Raw genomic sequence first — 24,370 nt, forward strand, 5'->3', positions numbered from 1 at the left:
ATTGGATCGATGAGTGTTTGTTCGATGATTCAAAAGAAGATATCAAAAAAAGCTCTCGAAAAGAAAGACATTATCGCCTTTTCGAATATTATTTTATAGATGAGCCAGTGTATAATGCTGACATTTTTTGACGGAGGTTTCAAATGAGAAAACACGTGTTCTTTTGGATAGTAGACTCCTTCTCAAATATTTATCCCTATTTTCAATAGAGGGTCCATGCTATTGGGAGAAGAGGCTTGTCACCACTGCAAAAATACACTGTTGTGATGCAGATCTTAGCATATGGCGTATTATGCTGTTAATGATTATGTGCGCATAGGCGAGAGCACCACAACTGAATGCTTGAAAAAAATTGTTGAAGGTGTCATTTCGGTATTCAAAGATGAATACTTGTGAAAATCAAATTCGAATAGTATACGATACCTGTTACAAATGGCAGAGGCTCGTGGCTTTCCTGGCATATTGGATAGTATCGACTGCATGGATTGGTAATGAAAAATTATCCAAAGGCGTGAAAAGGTATGTACATGAGTGGTTATCATGGGGCTGCAACTATAATACTTAAAGTTGTAGCATCTTCAGACCTTTGGATATGACATGCATTTTTTGGAGTTTCTGGTTCAAATAACGGAATCAATGTGTTAGATCATTCACCATTGATCGATAATAATCTAAATGATCATACTTTTGAGGTAAATTACACTATCAATGACAATAATTATACTATAGGATATTATTTAGCGGATGGTATTTATCCTGAATGGGTCACATTTATCAAATCAATATCAAAGTCACAAAAAGAGAAACACAAGTTATTTGCATAATATCAAGAAAGACAAAGAAAAGACACGGAGCGAACATTCAGAATGTTGCAAGCATGCTTTGCAATTATACGTAATCCAACGCATTTTTGAAAAAAAAGAAGAGTTTACAAACATAATGAGAACTTGTATTATATTGCATAATATAATTGTTGAGGGCGAAAGAGACATTTATGCAGAAAATTTTGCTCAAAGCCTAGAATATGACAATGTCAAAAATGGTTAATTATACCTCAATTGGAAGAGAAAGAGTTTGCACCATACTATCAATTTCTCTAAAGAAATGCCCACCTTCGAAATAGGTAACAACATCGACAATTTAAAGAGGACTTGATTGAACACATGACAGTTTCACAATGCGTATCGTCAACTATAGAATTTAACTATATTTTTTATATTAAATAATATTATAAATTAGTTTAAGTTTATATTATATATTATGTATTATTATTTTTTATGAAGTTATTAAAAAAATTTTAAATATTAATTTTTATAATAATAAATTATTTTTTAATTTATAAATTTTAATAATATTATTATAAAAAAATAATAATGATATTAATTTTAATTATTTTAATTAATTAATTAAATTGGATCCAACTAGAGACTAAATTTAATTTTTTTAATGAAAAAAAAAGATGTTTTAAGGTTTTCTCTAGTGTTTATGACATAAGCACAAAGATGTAGAATTATTTTTGGCGACAGTTGGAGCATAAATATATAGGGCTGGAGATGGTGGCTAAAAAATTTGGATATGGAAGTAGAATGGGTGTTATGTCTTAACGTGGTAATTTTTGGTGTTTTTTAAAATTATAGGAGATACAAAAATTGGACCTTCTAATTTGTGTACTCTAAAATTTTTTAATTTTTTAAACATAAATTAGACGGTCCGAGTACAAAAATTAGACGGTCCGATTTTTGTACCTAAAAATTAGACAGTCCAATTTTTGTACATCTTTGATGAGTTTGGAAAACTCTAAATTAACTTTTGTGATGACTAAACATTATTAACATAATTATTTACAAAATTATTAATTTAATCTTAATTTATACTTGTTTAATTAATAATTTTGTTGGTGGAGGTTTCTATTGGGCCGAATAAATTGGTTAACCCAACATGAATTCATATATTCAGCCTTGGCTATAAAAATGATAAATTAAGTGGCTGAAGCAATTTGTGGTTTATTAGGCCGAAAAGAAAAGAAAAGATCCTAAGCCCAACAAAATTATATTTTAGCCTTGTGAAAACTTGTTATATGATTATTGACTGAAGTGTTTAGGCCAGTTCTAATTATTATTGAAACAAGCCCAAATAATTTTTGCTTGTTTAGTCCGAAACCAATTTTAAGAGAAAGCAAATGTATTACTTCTTGCTTCCAACGGAATCCATTTCTATCAGGTGGTAGAATTCAAATTTCATTAAAGTGAAGTTAATACTTACATTGGAAACATGAGAGAGAATAAAGCCATTTGATTTGATTGCAAGCACTAAAGCTACACGCTAGTCAGCAAAAGGAGAGGAAAATTAATTCACTTTTATTCTCTATCTTTGTTTCATTAATTATTGTTCATAATTTCTCTTTCCTCTCTCTCATTTCACTTCCTCTCTTTCGGTCATATCACAGTAGCAACCATGGAAGCTAAAGCTAGCCACCGAAGAGAAGATGAAGCACGCCACAAGACCATCACAATGATGGCAAGAAAAAGAAAACTAAAAGTATGCTGTGGCTAAGATTCTCATTCACTTGTGGTAAGATTTTGTGAAGAGATCTTGGCTTCTCCATACCAAAAATGGAAGAGAAGATTTCGGTCAGAGAAGAAGATCCTTGGAGAGGATGGCTTGACTCTGATGTTGCTCAACCATCACAGGAGGTAGCTGGAGTAGCTACGTGATGGAAGAGGCAGAGATTAGAGCAGATGAAGCTATCATCATCATGAAGCATCAAGGGCCAGAAGTTCATCTTGGAGAGCAAGGCAAGGATGGAGGGCTCAGATTGATGAAGATTGGTGACCAAGGAAAGACTAGAGGTAATTGCATGTTGGGTTTTACATGGGTTATATCTTCTCTCTCTCTGGCCGAACCGGTTTTGGTTGAAGAAGAAGAAGATTGGCTTGGTTTGTTTGGTTTTTAACCTTGGAGGCTTCTCTCTATAAGTAAGGGTGAACAGTCATGGTTTGATTCAAGGAAAAGAGTGAGCACAGAGTTCCTATAGCTCCCCAAGCTTACAGAAGTTCTTCTCCTTCAATGTTTTCATTTTTTCTGTTTAATTTTGTCATGTCTTGAGTCTCATGGAAAAAAGGCAAACAGTGAGGTTTGTAATGAAAAAGCCATAGAGCGGAAAAAGGCAGAGAGTGCAAAATTAAAAGAAAAAAAAAGCCATAGATGTCCTTAGAGGTCCTTTGTACATCTGTGTTGTGTTTCATGATTCTGTGGGAATCCCCTTGCAAGTTGGGTTAGCACTTTGCAGTGAAAGCTTGGCAGTAACCAAGTCAAGTTCAGGATTAGATTTAGATTCTGGACTTGTCCCGGATAGGAAGGGTAGTTCCTAGGGAGAACTGGTGTTTGTAATCAAGAATGATTATAATGAAATTCTATCATTGTTGTGATGGAGACTGGATGTAGGCTGCCTTGCACTTAGCAGCTGAACCAGGATATATCTTGGTGTAATTCTCTCTCTCACTTCTACTCCATTTCTATTTCTGCTGCCCAGGAGATAAAACTAAAAATATCTCGTGCTGATCGACGAGACAAAAAGAAAAGTCTCGTGGCTGGGTACGAGACAAAAAGGCAAAAAGTCTCTAGAAGTTGTTTCAAAGACCAGCAAGTATTATTGAGTGAAAAGGGGGCTAAGATTCAACCCCCTTCTCTTAGCCACTGAAAATCATCAATTGGTATCAGAGCTTGGTCTCAAAGAGATCAAGCTTTGCAGCTTGGAGAAAAGATCCAGATGGCAGAAAATAGTGGCTCAAATCTGGTGTCTTACAACCTGATTGAAGGACAATCAAGTAACAGACCTCCTCTTTTCAATGGGAAAAACTACACCTATTGGAAGGAGAGAATGAAGATCTTTGTGCAAGCAGTGGATTACAGACTTTGGAAGATTATCCTGGAAGGTCCCCAATATCCAACCATCATAAGTGCTGAAGGAGTTGTCACTCTTAAACCAGAAGTAAGCTGGACCGAAGAAGATAGAAAGAAGGTGGAGCTCAACGCCAAGGCTATCAACTTGCTCAACTGTGCTATCAGCTTCGAGGAGTACCGACGGGTATCATGATGCACAACAGCAAAGAAAATCTGGGACAAACTCCTAGTTACTCATGAAGGAACCACCATTGTAAAAAAGACCAGTATAGATATGTTAAACAGAGAGTATGAAATGTTTGCAATGAAGGAAGGAGAATCCATTGATGAACTGTTTGAACACTTCAACACCATCATTGTCGGTTTGGATGCTATGGAAATCAAGTATCCTGAATCTGTGCTAGTGAGAAGAGTGTTAAGATGTCTCACAAAAGAGTGGGAAACAAAAGCATTAATAATTTCTGAGAGTAATGGTCTTGATTCCATGACATATGATGACTTGAGAGGAAATCTTCTTGCTTTTGAAAACACATATTTGAAAAAAGATTCAAAAAAGAAAGGAATTGCTTTTACATCTGTGACTAACCCACTAGATGATGAATCCAGTGATTCTAAAAATGAATTTGTGTTGTTTGCCAAAAAATTCAGGAAAATGGTGAAGCTCAAGAAGAGAGGCAAAGGAGGCAGTTCAAGAAAACAAAAGAAAGATCTCAGCAAGGTGACTTGCTACAACTGTAAGGAAACGGGGCACTTCAAGTCCGACTGCCCTAAGTTGAAGAAGGAAAAAAGGCCAAAGAAAGGAAAGAAAAAGGGTCTGATGGCATCATGGGAAGATCTGGAAAATGATTCAGAAGACGATGAGAAATCCAAAACCTTGTCTCAACCATGTTTTATGGCTGACCATGTTGAACAGGTAATCATTCCTAACCCTAACACTAAATCTCTTCATCTTATGATAGATCATCTTTCTGAAAAAATAAGATGCTTTTTGCTGGATAATCAAGAACTTGAACAACAAATCATCATTCTTAAAGCAGAAAATGGATTTCTCAAAGAAAAACTAAGGGAGGCTGAAACTGCTTGTGATCTTGTTGAAGAAAATAAGCAGTTAAAAGCCCAACTTAGAAGCTGTGAAAGTGACCATTCAGTTGTTGCATATGTAAATTGTTTTAAAGAAAATGAAGAGTTGCTTAAAGAGGTCAAAAGACTTAAAGAAGACTTAGCCAAGTTCACTCAAAGTTCTGAAAATCTGAATCAAATCTTGGCTAGTCAAAAACCTCTTTATGATAAAGCTGGCTTGGGATTCTATAAATTTGTTGAGAAACCTCATTTTGAAAATATTGCCTCATCTTCAAATGATACAAGATTTCAAAACCCAAAAAGCTTTATCAAAACAGCAACCCGAAGGTTTTGTAGACTATGTAATAAAAATGGACACTTTCTCATTCAATGCTTTTTTGGTGAAAGGTTGATAGGTGATAAAGTTTACAAAGTTGTTTTTTATTATAATGGCTTAGGACATAAGAGATGGTTTAACGTAAAAGGATCCAAGAAAATTTGGATACCGAAGGTCACTTGAGCTTGTTTTGTAGGTATGCCTAGCATCCAAACGGAAGGAGAATATATGGTATATGGACAGCGGATGTTCTAGGCATATGACCGGAAAGACAACCTTCTTCATAAAGCTTGATGAATATGATGGAGGATTTGTCACTTTTGGTGATGATGCTAAAGGAAAGATAGTGGCTGTTGGGAAAGTTGGTAAAAGCTTTTCATCTTGTATAAATGATGCTCCTCTTGTAAATGGTTTGAAACATAATTTACTAAGTGTAAGCCAATTGTGTAATCTAGGTTTTGAAGTTATATTTAGAAAATTTGTGTATTTGGTTGTGTGTGAAAAATCTGGGGATATTTTATTTGAAGCTAAAAAGTGCAATAATGTGTATGGATTGACTCTTGAGGACAAAAAAAACAAAATGTGACATGTTTTACTTCTCTTGAATCTGAAAAATGGCTATGGCATAGAAAGTTGGGTCATGCTAGCATATACCAAATTTCTAAGCTAGTTAAGAAAAATCTGGTTAGAGGAATTCCAAATATCAAATTTGATAAGGATTTTACTTGTGATGCTTGCCAATTGGACAAACAAGTAAAATTATCTTTTAAACCAAAAGATGGAATCTCAACCAAAAGGCCATTAGAGATATTACACATTGATCTTTTTGGTCCAACAAGAATTCAAAGTTTAGAAGGTAAACACTATGGTCTTGTGGTGGTAGATGATTACTCTAGATTTGGTTGGGTACTTTTTCTTACTCATAAAAATGATGCTTTTCATGCTTTCTCAACCCTTTGCAAAAAAATTCAAAATAAAAAGGATTTAAAAATTGCCCATTTGAAAAGTGATCACGGAAGAGAATTTCAAAACCAAGACTTTGAAAAATTCTGTGATGACTTTGGAATTGCTCATAACTTTTCATGCCCTAGAACACCTCAACAAAATGGGGTGGTTGAGAGAAGGAATAGAAGCCTTCAAGAAATGACTAGGGCCATGCTTTGTGAGAATGAGATTCCAAAATTTTTATGGGTAGAAGCTATAAATACAGCTTGTTATATTTTGAATAGGACAATTATTAGAAAAGGGTTGAAGAAAACCCCCTATGAGCTATGGAAATGAACCCCTCCAAATCTTAAGTATTTTCATATTTTTGGATGCAAATGCTTTGTACTTAACAATAAAGAAAACCTTGGCAAATTTGATCCAAAATCCTATGAAGGGATGTTTGTTGGATACTCCACCACTAGCAAGGCCTATAGGATTTATCTCAAAGAACATAGGACCATAGAGGAATCCATACATGTTACTTTTTGTGATTCTAACTCAATTTCCAGTACTGTGATAGAAGATGATAAAGATTGTGAAAAAGTTGTGAATAAAGGAACCAGTGAAAAAAATTCCAAATCTACACAAAATGAAGAATCTGCTAGTCTAGTTTTGTCTCGTCAGATTGGAGGAGACATTTCCATTTTGTCTCCTGAGCCAGCACGAGAAACTGAAATAGTGAGACCACTAGAAGCTCATCAAAGCTCAACACCACTCCGGAAGCCTAGAGAATGGAAGTCCATGAGGGGTTATCCTCATGACTTCATCATTGGTGATCCCTCTCAAGGTGTTACAACAAGATCCTCAACCAAAAGACAATCCGAACCAAGAAACTTTGCTCTCTTTTCACAAATGAAACCCAACAATGTAAAACAAGCTCTTGAAGACCCATCATGGGTCAAAGCCATGCAAGAAGAGCTTGCTTAATTCGACAAGAATGAGGTTTGGACACTAGTACCTCATCCGGATGGTAAGAAAGTGACGGGTACTAAGTGGGTCTTTAAAAATAAACATGGTGAGGATGGACAAGTTGTTCGTAACAAGGCTAGATTAGTGGCTCAAGGTTACGATTAAGAAGAGGGTATAGATTTTGATGAGTCTTTTGCACCGGTAGCTAGAATGGAAGCAATTAGGTTGCTTCTTGCCTATGCTGCCCATAAGGGTTTTTTCAAATGGATGTTAAATGTGCTTTTCTTAATGGCTTTATTGATAGAAAAGTGTATGTAGCTCAACCCCCCGGCTTTGAACATAAAGATTTTCCAAATCATGTTTTTAAACTCTCAAAGGCCCCTTTATGGCCTTAGGCAAGCTCCAAGAGCTTGGTATGAAAGGCTTAGTGCCTTCCTATGGAAAATCACTTTCAAAGGGGAACCACCGACACAACTTTATTCATTAAAGCATCTAATGATGATATTCTCCTAGTTCAAGTTTATGTAGATGACATTGTGTTTGGTTCGGCCAATGAGTCCTTGTGTGAAGAGTTTGGAAAACTCATGACTAGTGAGTTTGAGATGAGTTTAATGGGAGAGCTAACTTTCTTTCTTGGCCTCCAAATTAAACAAACTCCTAGTGGTACCTTTATTCACCAAGGAAAGTATGCAAAAGAACTTATCAAAAAATTTGGCCTAGAAAGTTCCAAACCAATAGGAACACCAATGCATCCTAACACAAAACTTGAAAAGGATGATGATGGCAAAGATGTGGATGAAACAAGGTATAGAGGAATGATAGGTTCACTTATGTACCTCACCTCCTCTAGACCGGATATTGTTCAAAGTGTGGGTGTATGATCAAGGTTTCAATCTCACCCAAAAGAATCCCATCTTTCGGCCGTTAAGCGCATCATTAGATACATTAAGGAACTAGTGATTATGGCTTGTGGTATCCTAAATCTGATAATTTTTGTGCAGTAGGGTTTTGTGATGCAGATTATACAGGAGATAGGGTGGATAGAAGGAGCACCTCCGGCATGTGTTGCTTCCTTGGAAGCTCACTCAACATGTGGTCAAGCAAAAAGCAAGCCACAGTGGTTCTATCCACAGCTGAAGCTGAATATATTTCTGCATATGCATATTGTTCACAATTAATTTGGTTAAAAACGTAGTTGGAAGATTACAAATTAAAGATCAATAGTATACCCTTATTTTGTGATAATATGAGTGCTATTAACATCTCAAAAAATCATGTTTTGCACTCAAGAACCAAGCACATTGAAATTAAATATCATTTCATTAGAGAACAATGGCAAAAGGGTACTATTGATATTCAATTTGTAAAATCTGAAGACCAACTTGCTGACATTTTTACAAAACCCCTCTGTGAAGACAGATCCTGCACTTTGAGAAAACGTTTAGGAATGATTGATTTAAGTTCTATTGATAACTTGTGAAAATTTTGATTCTGCTCAGTTTTGTCTCGTAGGAAAGTAGGAGATAAAAATCAGAGTGTGTTAGAAGGGCTGTGATCAAGGGGGAGACTGCGCCGAAATTAATTCTTATGGGCCCCACCAAATTTTCTTGACCCTACTCTGACCGTTTTGTTAGTTTCTCTTTGTGTAAATCACAATCTCCTTTTGTTGTCTCATCAAATCTTGTTGGAAGAGGATGTTGTCAAATCAAATCTTTTTCTTCAACTAATCCATTGATTCTAGGAAACCACTTTTCAGTTTATTTAAAATAAAAGAGAAACTCCTTTGGGTATTAACCGCTCCTTAATGGTCATTAAATTCCCTCCAATTCTCTCTCCACTCCACATTTAATGCTTCCCTAACCTCCCTCCTCCCTCACTCAATTCGGTTTCTATTCAACCCCCCATCTTCCACTTCTCCATTTTCATTACCATGAAAAAGAAAACCGCCCCTAGAAAAAGTGAAAGGATTCTATTCTCTCAAAAACCTTCCACACCACAAACTCACACTCACATCCATATCCATTCTACATCCTCATCTTCTCCCTCACCACCCTCAAAATAAACCGACACCATGAGAAGGAAGGTCATAGCCACGAAAACTTCTTCAAGGAAGAAGAAAGAAAAGGTTCCTGTGGCAGAAGAGGAAGAATCACACACCTCACCTATTCCATTACCACCACCATCTCCACCGAAGAAAGCCACACCCGGAAGGAGTGCTTAGAAAACTAAAGGGTTCGCGCTGAACAACACCAAGGAACCAGCAAACCTGGAGTCCTTGGATTTCAAGAACAAATTCAGCAAACCACACTCTCACTATGATCCTGCCAGGTTCAACTCCTGTGCTTCATATGAATTCCACAAAGAGGTTCTGTAAAAACGTCATCTCTGTGCAACCTATCTAGTCAATCTTGACTCTCTACCAACAAAGGCATAAATGTTTCTTCTCTTTTTGAACTTCTTCAATGGACTCCACTGCTCCACATCCAGAAACCGGTTTACCCCCGTTTGGTTCGTGAATTCTATGCCAACATGCGACTCATTGATGGCATCATCCACTCATATGTGAAGAGGGTTCACATAACTCTTGACACTGGAACTATTGGGACAGCTCTAGGCTACAAAGAGGAAGGGCGGAGAGCATATATGGCCGAGAAGTGGGACTCACAGGTCGGCGTCACCTATAAGATTGTTCTTCAACACAACTATGAAAATCTCTCTGGTTTGGATGGGACTACTCCTACCCACAAAGCCCTCGGTCCCACCAACTCTCTGCTTCACAGGATCATCACCCACATCCTGACCCCTCAAAGCGGCTCCCATAATAGAGTAACATTCTCTGACTCTCTCATTATTTTTGCTCTTGTTACATCTACTCCTATATCATTTGGTTACCTCATGATCAGACACATGTGGGAGTCAATTAAAAGCACCAAAAAGGCGAACTTGCCTTATGGTATGTTTTTAACAAGTATTTTTGAATATTTTAAAATTGATCTCCTAAATGAGGCTGTAGAAAACAAGGTGTCTATGATCAAAGGAGGTGGAGCTATTAAAGGAACCAAGGACAAGAAATATGTGGCTTCAGAGAGTGACTATGAGAGTCGGCCTGAGTCCTCTAAGACAACCGAATCTATCAAAGAAATTCTCACAGAATTTTCAAATATGTCAGAACTCATGATACAATCCCATAAGGCGGCACGCAAGCTAGCCTATTAGAATGAGAAAGCTTGGATGAGGTGCAAGGATATGGTAAGTCTGATGCTGGAAAGCCTTGAGGAGGAGTTCGGCGATGCTAGTGACGAAGGGGTTGAGGAATCTGAGCTTCATTTATCTGATGATTAATCTGTTTAGTATTTGATATTGGCATATTTAGGCTCAATTTGATACTCTATTTTGTCTGTTTGGATACTATTGGACCTATGACTTGATGATACACTTTTAACATTTTGTGTATATTTTGCATATTTTGTGTTCTATATCCTTTTTTTTTTTGCAGGAGCCCTTGATGTCAAAAGGGGGAGAAATGGTGCAGGAAAATTGAAATTAACAACAAAACAGGGATGCAATCCTTTTGAGGATTCATGATCTCCCTTGTTTCAAGTTTCGATTTCTTGTTGTGATAATATGTTTAATGTTGATAATGCACATGTTCCACCTTGATTGTTGTCTGAAATTTATTTTGACTTATCTTGGTAAAATGAGGATTATTGTGATTGTGATACTTTTGCCTTACCTTGATAAAATCTACTGTTTTGGATTTATTTTTGGCAGTTCCTTTAAGTTGTGATAGTTGCTATGGTTTGAGATGATCATGCTTGACTAGAAATATTTTTTGCCAAAATTAATTTGCTCTGATTTGCTCATTGGAAAATATTCTCAAAAAGGCTTGAAAAGCTGCTTCAGGAAACATCAATTTTGTTGGTACCAAAATTGCTTTTATGAGATTGAGCAGAAAATCAAATTATTGATAACAAATAAATTTTGATTATCATTCAATTATACTCATAAATCAAGCCATTTAACATTATATAATGAATATGTTGAATAACATTGTTGCCTTAGGCTTGATCAAAATTGTTACAGGTATAAAGCTTTCCTTGGTAAAATAGCATATATTAAGGGGGAGCCTTGTGACAATTGAAAAGGGGGAGAGATACTAATTTGCAAAAGGAGTATTCAATACTCTAATCTCTAGTTTCTTTTCATTTCAATTTTTAATAATGTTTGTCATCAAGGGGGAGATTGATGAGTTTGGAAAACTCTAAATTAACTTTTGTGATGACTAAACATTATTAAAATAATTATTTACAAAATTATTAATTTAATCTTAATTCATACTTGTTTAATTAATAATTTTGTTGGTGCAGGTTTCTGTTGGGCCGAATAAATTGGTTAGCCCAACATGAATTCATATATTCAGCCTTGGCTATAAAAATGATAAATTAAGTGGTTGAAACAATTTGTGGTTTATTGGGCCGAAAAGAAAAAAAAAGATCCTAAGCCCAACAAAATTATATTTCAGCCTTATGAAAACTTGTTATATGATTATTGACTGAAGTGTTTGGGCCAGTTCTAATTATTATTGATACAAGTCCAAATAATTTTTGCTTGTTTGGTCCGAAACCAATTTTAAGAGAAAGCAAATGTATTACTTCTTGCTTCCAACGGAATCCATTTCTATCAGGTGGTGGAATTCAAATTTCATTAAAGTGAAGTTAATACTTACATTGGAAACATGAGAGAGAATAAAGCCATTTGATTTGATTGCAAGCACTAAAGCTACACGCTAGTCAGCAAAAGGAGAGGGAAATTAATTCACTTTTATTCTCTATCTTTGTTTCATTAATTATTGTTCATAATTTCTCTTTCCTCTCTCTCATTTCACTTCCTCTCTTTCAGTCATATCACAGCAGCAACCATGGAAGCTAAAGCTAGCCATCGAAGAGAAGATGAAGCACGCCACAAGACCATCACAATGATGGCAAGAAAAAGAAAACTAAAAGTTTGCTGTGGCTAAGATTTTCATTCACTTGTGGTAAGATTTTGTGAAGAGATCTTGACTTCTCCATACCAAAAATGGAAGAGAAGATTTTGGTCAGAGAAGAAGATCCTTGGAGAGGATGGCTTGACTCTGATGTTGCTCAACCATCAGAGGAGGTAGCTGGAGTAGCTACGTGATGGAAGAGGCAGAGATTGGAGCAGATGAAGCTATCATCATCATGAAGCATCAAGGGCCAGAAATTCATCTTGGAGAGCAAGGCAAGGATGGAGGGCTCGGATTGATGAAGATTGGTGACCAAGGAAAGACTAGAGGTAAATTGTATGTTGAGTTTTGCATGTGTTATCTCTTCTCTCTCTCTGGCCGAGCCGGTTTTGGTTGAATAAGAAGAAGATTGGCTTGGTTTGGTTGGTTTTCAACCTTGGAGGCTTCTCTCTATAAGTAAGGGTGAACGGTCAATGCTTGATTCAAGGAAAAGAGTGAGCACAGAGTTCCTATAGCTCCCCAAGCTTATAGAAGTTCTTCTCCTTCAATGTTTTCATTTTTTCTGTTTAATTTTGTCATGTCTTGAGTCTCATGGAAAAAGGCAAACAGTGAGGTTTGTAATAAAAAAGTCATAGAGCGGAAAAAGGCAGAGAGTGTAAAATTAAAAGAAAAAAAGTCATAGATGTCCTTAGAGGTCCTTTGTACATCTGTGTTATGTTTCATGATTCTGTAGAAATTCCCTTGCAAGTTGGGTTAGCACTTTGTAGTGAAAGCTTGGTAGTAACCAAGTCAAGTTTAGGATTGGGTTTAGATTCTGGACTTGTCCCGAATAGGAAGGGTAGTTCCTAGGTAGAACTGGTGTTTGTAATCAAGAATGATTATAGTGAAATTCCATCATTGTTGTGATGGAGACTGGATGTAGGCTGCCTTGCACTTAGCAGCTGAACCAGGATATATCTTGGTGTAATTCTGTCTCTCTTCTACTCCATTTATGTTTCTGCTGCCTAGGAGATAAAACTGAAAATATCTCGTGCTGATCGACGAGACAAAAAGAAAAGTCTCATGGCTGGGTACGAGACAAAAAGGCAAAAAGTCTCCAGAAACTGTTTCAAAGACCAGCAAGTATTATTGAGTGAAAAATGGGTTAAGATTCAACCCCTTTTTCTTAGCCACTAAAAACCATCAATCTTAAAAATCGAACAGTCTGATTTATACTCCGTAAATTAAATCATCTTACATTTTAAAAAATTACTACAGTATATCACAATTTAAAAAAAATCATTGTTAACCCAATATTAATATTAAAAATAAAAATGTGGGAGATGGTCTTACGCACTGACGCAGTGTTGGTGTTTACGTTCCAAGTGCCATCTTCATTAATGTATCCCTTCTCAACATCATCATCATCCATATTTCCCGTTATGGAATTCAAACCAATCCATCGTCATCATACTCATCACCATCACCCTTCACCACCAATTCAATCCTCATTCGCTAAGTTAATAGTAGTCGTAGCTCCCCGACTTCACCACTTCATGGCCACTACTCCTATCGCCCAATCATTCCAATTCCCACTTTTCATTTCCATTCCCATTCACGCCACCCTCTGTTTTTTTCTCCCATTTCCGGAACATCAACATGAATATCCATTTAAAATCATCACCGCCCTGAAACAATCAAATAAATAAATAAATAAAACCCACTCATACACGCTAAATTAAAATAAATAAACAAAAAGAATAAGAAAATCCCCATTGTATTTCCACCCAATTATTGGACCTCACGCAGAAACACACTTCTTCAATTTTTTTCTGTTAATTCTTTTTTCAATTTTGGAGGTGGTAGCGGTGGAGGTGGCGGTGAAGAACAGAAAATTTGAGGGATGAAGAGAGGAGGAGGAGGAGGGAGAGGAGGTAAATTCGAAACGGTTGTGTCGTTGAGTAGGCAACGAACCATTCAGGTTCTGGTATTTGTATCGTTATTATACCTCTTGATTTTCATCTTCGAAATCCCCTTCTTCTTCTACACAAAAACAACTACTAACCGCTCCACCAATGAACTCGCCACCCGCTCTAACAAACTCGATGATTCCCCCAGTCTCTTGTCCCAGCGCGTGTCACTCACAAGCCTTCAACCAGAAGGAGAACGACAAACCTACGCCTTCGTTTCGAGAATCTTCGACGACGAAGCCGTTTTGGACCACTCCGACGGACCGATCCACGAAACCGCAAGGCATGCGCGCCAAGAAGGGAAGAAGGTATGGGAGGAGCTTGAATCCGGAATCGAGCAAGGAATCTCAACCGAGGATACCGAAAATCTGATAGGGTCGTGCCCGCAGTCCGTTTCTTTGACCGGGGCGGAGTTCGAGGCCCGAGGGAAGGTAGTGGAGATCCCGTGTGGGCTCACCTTGGGTTCGCACGTGACCGTGGTAGGGAAGCCACGGAAGGCGCACGTGACAGGTTCTTCGAATGGGGAGGCGTGGTACGAGGAGGGAGCAGGAGGAGGAGGGAGGGTGGTTTCGCATTTCGTGATGGAGCTGCAGGGGCTGAGGACGGTTGACGGTGAGGAACCGCCGCGGATACTGCATTTTAATCCGCGGTTGAAAGGGGATTGGAGCGGGAAACCGGTGATCGAGCTCAACACGTGTTACAGGATGCAGTGGGGCACCTCCTTGCGCTGTGACGGTTGGAAATCTAGGGCTGATGAAGAAACCGGTACTTATTATTATATTTTTTAAAATATTAGGATCCATTGGGAGAGTTAGACAATGTGAAAATGTGGTTTTGCTTTCTTGCTATTATGTGGTTCATGAATGAGGAGTAATGATGTATGCTAAAAACCATTTTAAACTTTCCGGAGATATTTTCAATGTGTTCAAATTTTAGAAAGCAATTGATATTATTCCAATTTAGAAGGACTTATTAGGAGGATTATAATTTCTGACGTGAGAAATATGTGATGCTTGCCATGTAACTATGTGATGAAATTGGACGTGAGAGGCATGTATAGTGTGTGCCATGAGATAGCTATGGTTGAAGGGTACGGAGGAAGTGAGAATGATTCTGGTGTAGGGCCTTCCTATGATTGATGAGTATATGACGAACATTTTTATCATTGCATAATTTTTATGGTGATTACCTATATGATGTTGTCTTTGTGTAAAGATGATGAATAAAACCTATTAGATTGTTTAGCATGTTTGACTAAATTAATGTCTAAAAGTTTTCTACTATTATTTTCACATGAAGATAACTTCACGTGAGTATTTACCAATTTTTATATCTTTCAAAATGAGGAGGATAAAAGGAATTCTTTAAATATTGACATCCATTAAGTGGTTGTGTCTCTAAGTAAACCTTGAATTGATTGTTATTATGGATAAACGTTTTGTTTGCTGATTTTTATAGGGACTTAGGTGTAGGATGTGGAGTGTGCACTATTAACCTTTATTGTATTTTATTAGGAATTGTCCTTTTTTTGTGATATCATTATTATTAAAGAATTTGGATACAAACTATCAATTCATGAGATTGAGTGGAAAGTGCACTATTAACCTGTATTGTATTTTAACTTTGTGATTCCATTGAATTGAACCATTCCTTATGTGTCGGATACAGTTGATGGGCTGGTAAAGTGTGAAAAGTGGAGAAAGGATGATAGCACAGATGAAGAACAATCCAAGGCAGCTTGGTGGATGAAAAGGATGGCTGGCCGGAAATCAGTGACAGCTGACTGGCCATTCCCATTTGCAGAGGACAGCCTATTTGTTCTTACTCTTAGTGCCGGATTCGAGGGCTATCATGTTAATGTTGACGGTAGACATGTTGCTTCTTTTCCTTATCGCACTGTGAGTAATGTCCAACTTGTCGACCTGAAGATGTGCTTGCATAAATTTCTTAGTATTGCCTGTTAATTTAAACAGGGCTTTGCGCTTGAGGATGCCACAGGACTTACTTTGATGGGGGATGTTGATGTTCAGTCTATAGTTGCCGCTTCTCTGCCTTCATCGCATCCTAGTTTTTCACCAGAGCAATATCTTGAAATGTCACCAACATGGATTTCCCCGACGCTTCATGACTCTAATGTAGAGATGCTTATTGGCATTCTCTCTGCTGGAAACCATTTTGCTGAGCGTATGGCTGCCAGGAAGACGTGGATGCAGCATAGTCTTATCAAATCTTCACAATTGGTGGCTCGTTTCTTTGTAGCACTGGTAATGGTGTCATGTTCACAATTTTCCCTTTTCTTTTTTATATTTGTGTGCTGGTAGTAGTTGTGCGACATGGGGTTGTTTAAGATTTTATCCTCATAGGTTTCTCAAAATTTGAATACTTTTACAGCACAAAAGGAAAGAAGTTAATGTACAATTGAAGAAGGAGGCGGAGTATTTTGGTGATATAATTATAGTGCCTTACATGGATAACTACGAACTTGTTGTGTTGAAAACTGTTGCGATATGTGAATATGGAGTAAGTTGTTGATTGTTGAAGCAATTTCAGGTATGAGAAAGCGATACTTTTCCGGCAATATGCAAGATGATCTTTGTTATTTGTAGGTTCACAAGGTGTCTGCTAAACATATCATGAAAGGTGACGATGACACGTTCATAAATCTGGATGCTTTTTTAGACAAAGCAAGACAGGTTCCAGATTATATAAGCTTTTATTTTGGGAACATGAATTACCACCACAAGCCTTTGCGGCATGGTAAATGGGCTGTGACATATGAGGTAATCCATCAAGAGCCTTTTGTGATGCTGTTTTCAGAGTTCAGTATTGGGATTGTCTAGAAAAATAATGAACTGGTTAGGACCAAGACTGTTTATATCCTGGTTTGAATAATGGTATAAATGGGATTTGATGAAAAAATGAATTGCAAATCTAATCTATACGCACTGAATATTCAGTCAATTCTTAACTGTTTAGCTTTATTTCATTCTTTCTTCTTAAATTCTGTTCATACCACTGCATAACCGTCTCACCAGGTAGCTGAATGTATGAGTGGGAAGATCATACTTCCTAACCATTTTTACCATACACATCATCATGCCTTGAAATGCAGAGTGGTTTTGGAAAGAACTCTCTACCCGAACCGATTATGATTAAAATTTACTTTCCCTTAAGCTCTTCACCATTGTCAGACGTAACTCTTGCCGGAAACATGCTGTCTGTATTAAATGTTGATTAGTTTCTTTTCTTAATGTTTCAGGAGTGGCCAGAAGAGGATTATCCTCCATATGCTAATGGACCGGGTTATATTTTGTCTTCTGATATAGCAGAGTACATTGTATCTGAATTTGAGATGCATAGATTAAGAGTTAGTCAACTCCTTTATGGCTCTACATTTAATCACCATAACAGTGCATCTAATTATTCTAGTTTTCCACTGGTGTTGGCGCTAAAGCTATGTTTGTTGTGCTGCTGCTTCTTTATGCAGTTATTTAAGATGGAAGATGTGAGTATGGGAATGTGGGTAGGGCAATTTAACAGCACAAAACCGGTGCGCTATCTGCATAGCTTGAAGTTCTGCCAATATGGCTGCATAGAAGGATATTTCACAGCACATTACCAATCCCCTAGGCAGATGTTGTGCTTGTGGGAAAAATTGGAGAACCAAACATGGCCTCAGTGCTGCAACATGAGATAACAGATAGAATTCAATGGAAGGTACAGAGAACAAGTTTTGCACTCATAACTTAGCTTCGAAATATTATATGATGTACAGTGGAGCTTGGATAGTTTAACATAGCCCTGTATAAATGTCCTTTTTGAATACCATTCTTTATTTTATTTATTTTTTATTTTTTGGGTAATGGAATTCTAGTTTTGCTTGTTACTTGCTCCTGGAATAGGAAGATGAAACAGGAGGTAGGCTTCTGTAAATTAATCCGTGTATTTTACTATCGTTGATAGATCTATTTTATAAATCAATCTCAATTTTTAGACGTCATTTTCTATTTTAATTTTTAATGCTTTCTCTTCGAACACCATTTATAAAGGGAATTTGGCTCCTTTTGAGTTTTGGGTTTAGGTCCGTTTGGAAAGCTTTAAAAATATTTTTTTTAGCTTTTGACTTATGAAAAATAGTAATATTAATGTCTGGTGTAATTTTTAAAATCAAATTGCGGTTTTCTAAGAAGTTATTTAGGAGTTTATGGAGAAGTTAAAAAAAATTACTTCTCTCATAATACTGTTACTTTTTATCACATTTCTATAGTTTAAAACTAAAAATTTGAATATAAAATAACTTATTTATAAGCTACTTTTAATATAGTCATTTATTGTTTAAGCATTTTTTTCAAAAAGAACTTAACTAAACTGGTTACCGAAACTGGCCCTTAGAGCAACTCCAACGCTTGAGTGCTAATACCACTTTTTCTGACCGAGAGAGTTTCCAACCGATGAAGGGAAGTGGAGAAGGTCCCACACGATTTTTAAAAGGAATGAGTCCCTCTGGATAGGACTTGGGATGACCAATAATAACTTGACAAATGGCAAGTTATTATTTAAATAAATAATTATATTTTTATTTAATTAATGATTTATATTAATTATTTAATTAATAATTAAATCATAATTAATTTATTAATAATTATAATAATTAATTAGATTAAATAATTAAATTTTTATTTAATTAATGATTTATATTAATTATTTATGTTATAAATAATAATAAATATTATTTATATCATTATATTAAATTATAATTAATTAAATTTATTTATATTAAAAAATAAATTTAATTTTTACACCTTACAAAATAATTGTTATTGTTGGTTGGGTTGATTATTTTTATTTTTAAAATTTAAAATTCTAACCACATTATTAAAATTGTACTCAAGGCTGAGAGTATGATGATGTCGAAAATGGTTTATCACAACCTCAGTTGGGAGAAGAAGATTTTGCACCATACCATCAATTTTTTCAAAGAAACGCCCAACTTCGAAATAAGCAGCAGCATAGACAATTGAAAGAGGACTTGATTGAACACATATGTCAATTTTACAATGCTTGTCATTAAATATAGAGCTTAATTATGTTTTTCTTTGTATTAAGTAATTTTACAAATTAGTGTAATCCCGAATTATATATTATGTATTATTGTTATATATGAATTTATTTAATATTAATATCATTTAATAGTGAATTATTTTTAAATTTATAAATTTAAATAATATTATTAAAAAAATTAATTATATTAAATTTTAAGTATTTTAATTAATTAATTAAGTGGAACCACAACAGGGACTAAAGTTAATTCCTTCTAATGGAGAAGAGAGAGATGCTTTGAGTTCTTATTTAATGTTTATGACGTAAAAACTGATGTGGAGTTACTTTTTATGACAGTTAAACCATAAATAGAAATTGGGATGAGTTCCTTATTGGAGATAGTCTTAGTGGAGTCTTACTCTATTTAAAAATTGAAGCATGAATATTTCATTTTAATTGTATTTTTAACTTAAGGAGTAAGGATGACGTATGCCTTTTTCAAAGTATGCAACCGTTAGAACTTAGAACTAGGTTCTATCTTGGGCCAACTATTGATTTCTAGTTCCATTTAGTTTGGCACCTCTAGGGACTTTTTCTTTAATTTTAAATTTTACGAAAAAATAAACGTCTATCAAGGTGTCAAAAATTGAGTAAGTATGATTCAGGCCTTAGATATGCCATATACATGTGTGTTATGCGTTGTTATAGATTATGGGGGTACTATACATAAATTTGGGATAATTTTTGTCTGAAACCTGGTGGAAAAAATCGGACCATTCGAGTTCTGTGCAAAAAAAAAAAAAATTGGGTTACCAAATCGGATGGTCCGAATTGTAAGGGAGGAAAAATTTGAAATTCACGGTTAACTAATCGTACCGTCCGATTAATTTTTTTTTTTTTCTAAAAAAAAAAACAGACCCTCCGAGTTTGGATAAAATTTTTTTTTTGAATATATTAATGGTAATCGGTGGGTCCGAATTGAGTATAATATTTTTTTTACCATTATATAAGTGTAGGTAGCTTGTATTGTACTGATAAGAGTATTTCTTCAGTTCATCGTCTTCTTCTCTCAACACCTCCATCTATCTTTCTCTCTTACGAAGAAAAATAATGAGTGTGAAGTTTATTCATATGAGTGAGAAAAATGGATGATAAAATCTTACTGAAAGTATATTATTTCGGTCAGATTTTGTTAGAAACAGTTGAAGGAGTGAAATTTATTTGTGAAAATCCGTTAGATATTGGTATTCCATTCACAATCTCATTCGAGGAACTAAAATGTGTGATTTGTGAGAAGATAGAATCTGGGTTGTTTAGAAGAATATCATGTATTTTATACAGGTATTCCATACCTGTATTTGGTGGATTTGTTCAATTTCAGACGAAATATGTAACAGATGAAGCGAGCATGCAAGAGATATTTTCAATGTACATTGAAAGTCGCGGTCAGATATCGTTCATTGAGGTGTGTGTTGAATTCGAACCGTCTGAAGCCAATCGAAATATTGACCGGGAAGATTATAACAGCGACAGTGAGGAAGAGTTTGAAAGCAATTACGAAGTTGTTGGTCCTGATGGAGACGAAGACCAAGGTGATGGCACTGTGGCACCAAATGTAGCTGACGTGGCAAATGCACTCGCAAATGAACATTCGTTTGAGGAGCCGTCTTTCATGCGAGCTTTGGACTTGGAAGCCATGTATGCTCCGGAGTTTCTGGAGTATATGAATGCAGGTACGTAATTGCCTATAGGTATACACGAAGGATTAGAATTTTATAATAATTTATATTGATCTATGTGAACAAATAGTTACATGACATGTGATAATATACGTAATTAGCATTTGTTTGTGTGTTTCTTTAGTTAATAACATTATTTGTAGTTAGTTATTGATGAAGTTAAATAATAATTAGTGTTTATTATTTAGTATTTATTTATGTGCTTATGCTTTTAATTAGTGTTTATTAATTATATTAAGATTGATGTAGTGATGATTGATTTACTTTTAATTGCACTTATTAAATATTTGTGTATTAAATATTTATGCCACGGTGATGCATGAGCATCTTATCTATCTTTTCCTTGTGAATTTGTACTTGAATTGCTAAGTTTAATCAAAATTTAAATATCTTTTGGCCACTATGGATGTTACTTTGAGTTGTGCACAATTCTATTTATTTCAGGTAGCATTCGAAGGGATTTGACGGAGTTTTGTAGTAGAAAAGGAAGAAAGCAAATGATGCTGTCAATCCTTACCTCCTTGCACTCAAACAGAAATAACTTGAGCTACAGAGATCTAATTGACGTGATTCCAGCGGCATTGAAAAGTTAACTTTCAGGACTTTCCAACGATATATAATAGTGCACAGTTCTCCTCCAGCAACCTCTGTATCCTCCACATTGAACTTGGTTCCTGCCAAGTTCAGCGTGGATTTGAGAACTCCCAGGGAAGCACACGCTGAACTTACGAAAAGCCAAGTTCAGTGTGGATTCAAAGGAACATGCTAAAGAACACTCTGCCTTCTCCACGTTGAACTTGGGAAAAGCCAAGTTCAGCATGGAGCTTAATGAATCCAATGGTCCCCACACTCCTCAATCTCTGCAATCAAATTAATTTTGATTTAACTTTTATTTTATTTACAATTAAGAAAAGATATTATTTTAGTTTTAGAAAATATATTTTACATTAACGAGGATTAGATATAAAAGGGAAAAGAATCAGCCCTTTGGGCTCTCTTCTCTTCTACCTCATTCCGCACTTTACAGTTTTTACGAATCCTAGTTTTCTCTCTGAACCATGAGCAACTAAACCTCCACTGTTAAGGTTAGGAGCTCTATCTATTGTATGGATTGATACTATTATTTTTCTATTTTAATTCATGTATTGATTTATAATTCATGAATTGTTTTCGTTCTTTATTTTATGAATCTGGGTGGAATGGAAGTATGACCCTTGTTCTAATTGAGTTCTTGTATAACTTGGAAAAGCTCTTTACTTGAACAACAACTTGAAAATAATTTCTCCTAAACTTCTAATTATCTGGACTTAACGGGATACGTGACATATAATCCTTTTATATTTGGGTAATTAGAGTTTTTGTGGCATGTGAACTAGAATTGAACATCATCCTCTAATTGGAATTAAGTGACAAAGGAATTGACGGTTGATGAAAGTTAGAGTAGACTAAGAAGGTCTAAGGAATTAGGGCTTAGTCATATATAGTTTGCCATGAATTAATTCTTGCATGATTAAAATAGTTAGTAAGAAAAGTCAATCCGGAAAATAAATATCTCTAAAGCCTTAACTGTTTCTCTATATATTATTCACAACTCCATTACTACTGCTTGTTTTATTAATTTTCTGGAATTATTGTTAATGCGTTTGAACTCTTAAAACATCATTTTCTGCTTGTCTAACTAAGTAAATTAATCAACCATTGTTGCTTAGTCCATCAATCCTCGTGGGATCGACCCTCATTCACTTGAGGTACTACTTGGTACGACCCGGTGCACTTGCCAGTTAGTTTGTGGTTGTAAATTCTGCACTAAGTTTTTGGCGCCGTTGCCGGAGATTGATTGTGATTGACAACTACTCGTTGTTTGATTCCCTAGATTAGATAATTTTTCTTTTAATTAGTTTTATTTTACTTTTACTAATTATTATTTTTTTTATTATTTGTTTATTTTTCGTTCCTTTAATTTTTTTTCTCTCTTTTTCGTTAGTACCCCCTCTCCTGTTTCGTTTTCTTTCTCTTTTCTTTTATTATTTAGTTTTAATTAAAATAAAATATATATATATATATATATAATTAAATTAATATTAATATTTTTTTATTTCTGAAATTAAGTTTGGTGTCCCCAGTTAGTCTTATTTTAATTTTTCTTACTTAATTTGCCTAATAATTTCGAAGTTTTTTTCTTAATTTTAATAGTAATTTTCGAATTTTAGTGTTTATTTTATTCAACATATTTTTTTTATTATTATTTCTTTACACAGGTTACCTCACTGGGAATTCTCTACACTCTGACGTAGAGAGTTTCATCTTTTCTTGTCTTTTGTCTGTTTATGAGCAGGAACAGGGACAAGGAACCTCTATTAGACTTTGATCCTGAACCTGAAAGGACTTTCAGGCAGCGTTTACAACAAGCAAGACTGTACAAGGCTGCAGAGTCTAACATGGATCATAATAATGCTGCTAATGCTAATATGGCAAATCCAATTGGGAATGAGGAACCTAGAAGAGTGCTTGGCTCTTACACTGCTCCTAATGCATATCTTTATGGAAAAAGTATTGTGGTGCCTCCCATAGCTGCAAATAATTTTGAACTGAAGCCTCAGCTTGTCACTCTTGTGCAATAAAATTGTCAGTATCATGGACTTCCTCAGGAAGACCCGAATCAGTTTATTTCTGATTTTCTGCAGATTCGTGACACTGTGAAGACCAATGGAGTGAATCCTAAGGTGTACAAACTCATGCTCTTCCCATTTGCTGTGAGGGATAGAGCAAAGTTGTGGTTAGATTCTCAATCCAAGGAGAGTCTGGATACTTGGGATAAGGTTGTCACCGGATTTCTGACTAAATTTTTCCCACCTCAAAAGCTGACAAAGTTAAGGGTGGAGGTTCAGACTTTCAGACAGAAATATGGTGAGACCATTTATGAAGCTTGGGAGAGATTCAAGCTATTGACTAGGCAATGCCCTCCAGACATGTTCTCTAGATGGACTCAACTGGATATCTTTTATGAGGGCTTATGTGAAATGTCCAAGATGCGCTTGGATAATTCTGTAGGTGGTTCTTTGCACATGAAGAAGACACCAGAGGAGACTATTGAGCTTATTGAGTTGGTTGCTAACAACCAATACTTATATTCCTCCAACAGGAATCCCTTGCACTCTGAAACCGCTTAGAAGAAAGGCGTTTTGGAAGTGGAAGCTGTTAATGCTCTTCTTGATCAAAACAAGCTTATGTCTCAGCAAATAAATTTACTTACTCAAAAATTGAGCGGAATGCAAGTTTCAGTTGTCAACACCCAAAATTCATATCAAGAGGTCCCTTATGACATGACAGGTAATTTTATGCAAAATAAAAATTATAATTATGCTCAATCTTCTTCTGAACAGGTCAATTATATGGGGAGTGCTCCTAGAAATCCCAATAATGATTGATAAACTACTATTTTATGGTTTATCTTGTGCTCAAT

At 35.7% G+C, this 24,370-nt stretch overlaps 1 protein-coding gene and 1 non-coding gene across 2 annotated transcripts; one reads left to right on the forward strand and one right to left on the reverse strand.

Moving 5' to 3' along the window:
* Positions 1-1,438: 1,438 nt before the first annotated feature.
* On the forward strand, positions 1,439-18,123 carry LOC107624614 (hydroxyproline O-galactosyltransferase GALT6). Its single transcript, XM_088501654.1, has 8 exons — positions 1,439-1,556; positions 13,502-14,893; positions 15,797-16,026; positions 16,102-16,392; positions 16,520-16,648; positions 16,735-16,908; positions 17,388-17,495; positions 17,616-18,123. The coding sequence occupies exons 2-8, from the start codon at positions 14,062-14,064 to the stop codon at positions 17,823-17,825; spliced, it is 1,974 nt and encodes a 657-aa protein (XP_088357780.1). The 5' UTR covers positions 1,439-1,556; positions 13,502-14,061; the 3' UTR covers positions 17,826-18,123.
* A 5,650-nt stretch (positions 18,124-23,773) lies between these two features.
* On the reverse strand, positions 23,774-23,883 carry LOC148578155 (small nucleolar RNA R71). The gene has a single exon (XR_015902936.1). It is a non-coding gene; the product is annotated as a small nucleolar RNA R71 (small nucleolar RNA).
* Between the last annotated feature and the right edge of the window lie 487 nt (positions 23,884-24,370).

The sequence above is a fragment of the Arachis ipaensis genome, chromosome B1 (assembly GCF_059453495.1).
Source record: "Arachis ipaensis isolate K30076 ecotype BB chromosome B1, ASM5945349v1, whole genome shotgun sequence".
Taxonomy (NCBI): domain Eukaryota; kingdom Viridiplantae; phylum Streptophyta; class Magnoliopsida; order Fabales; family Fabaceae; genus Arachis; species Arachis ipaensis.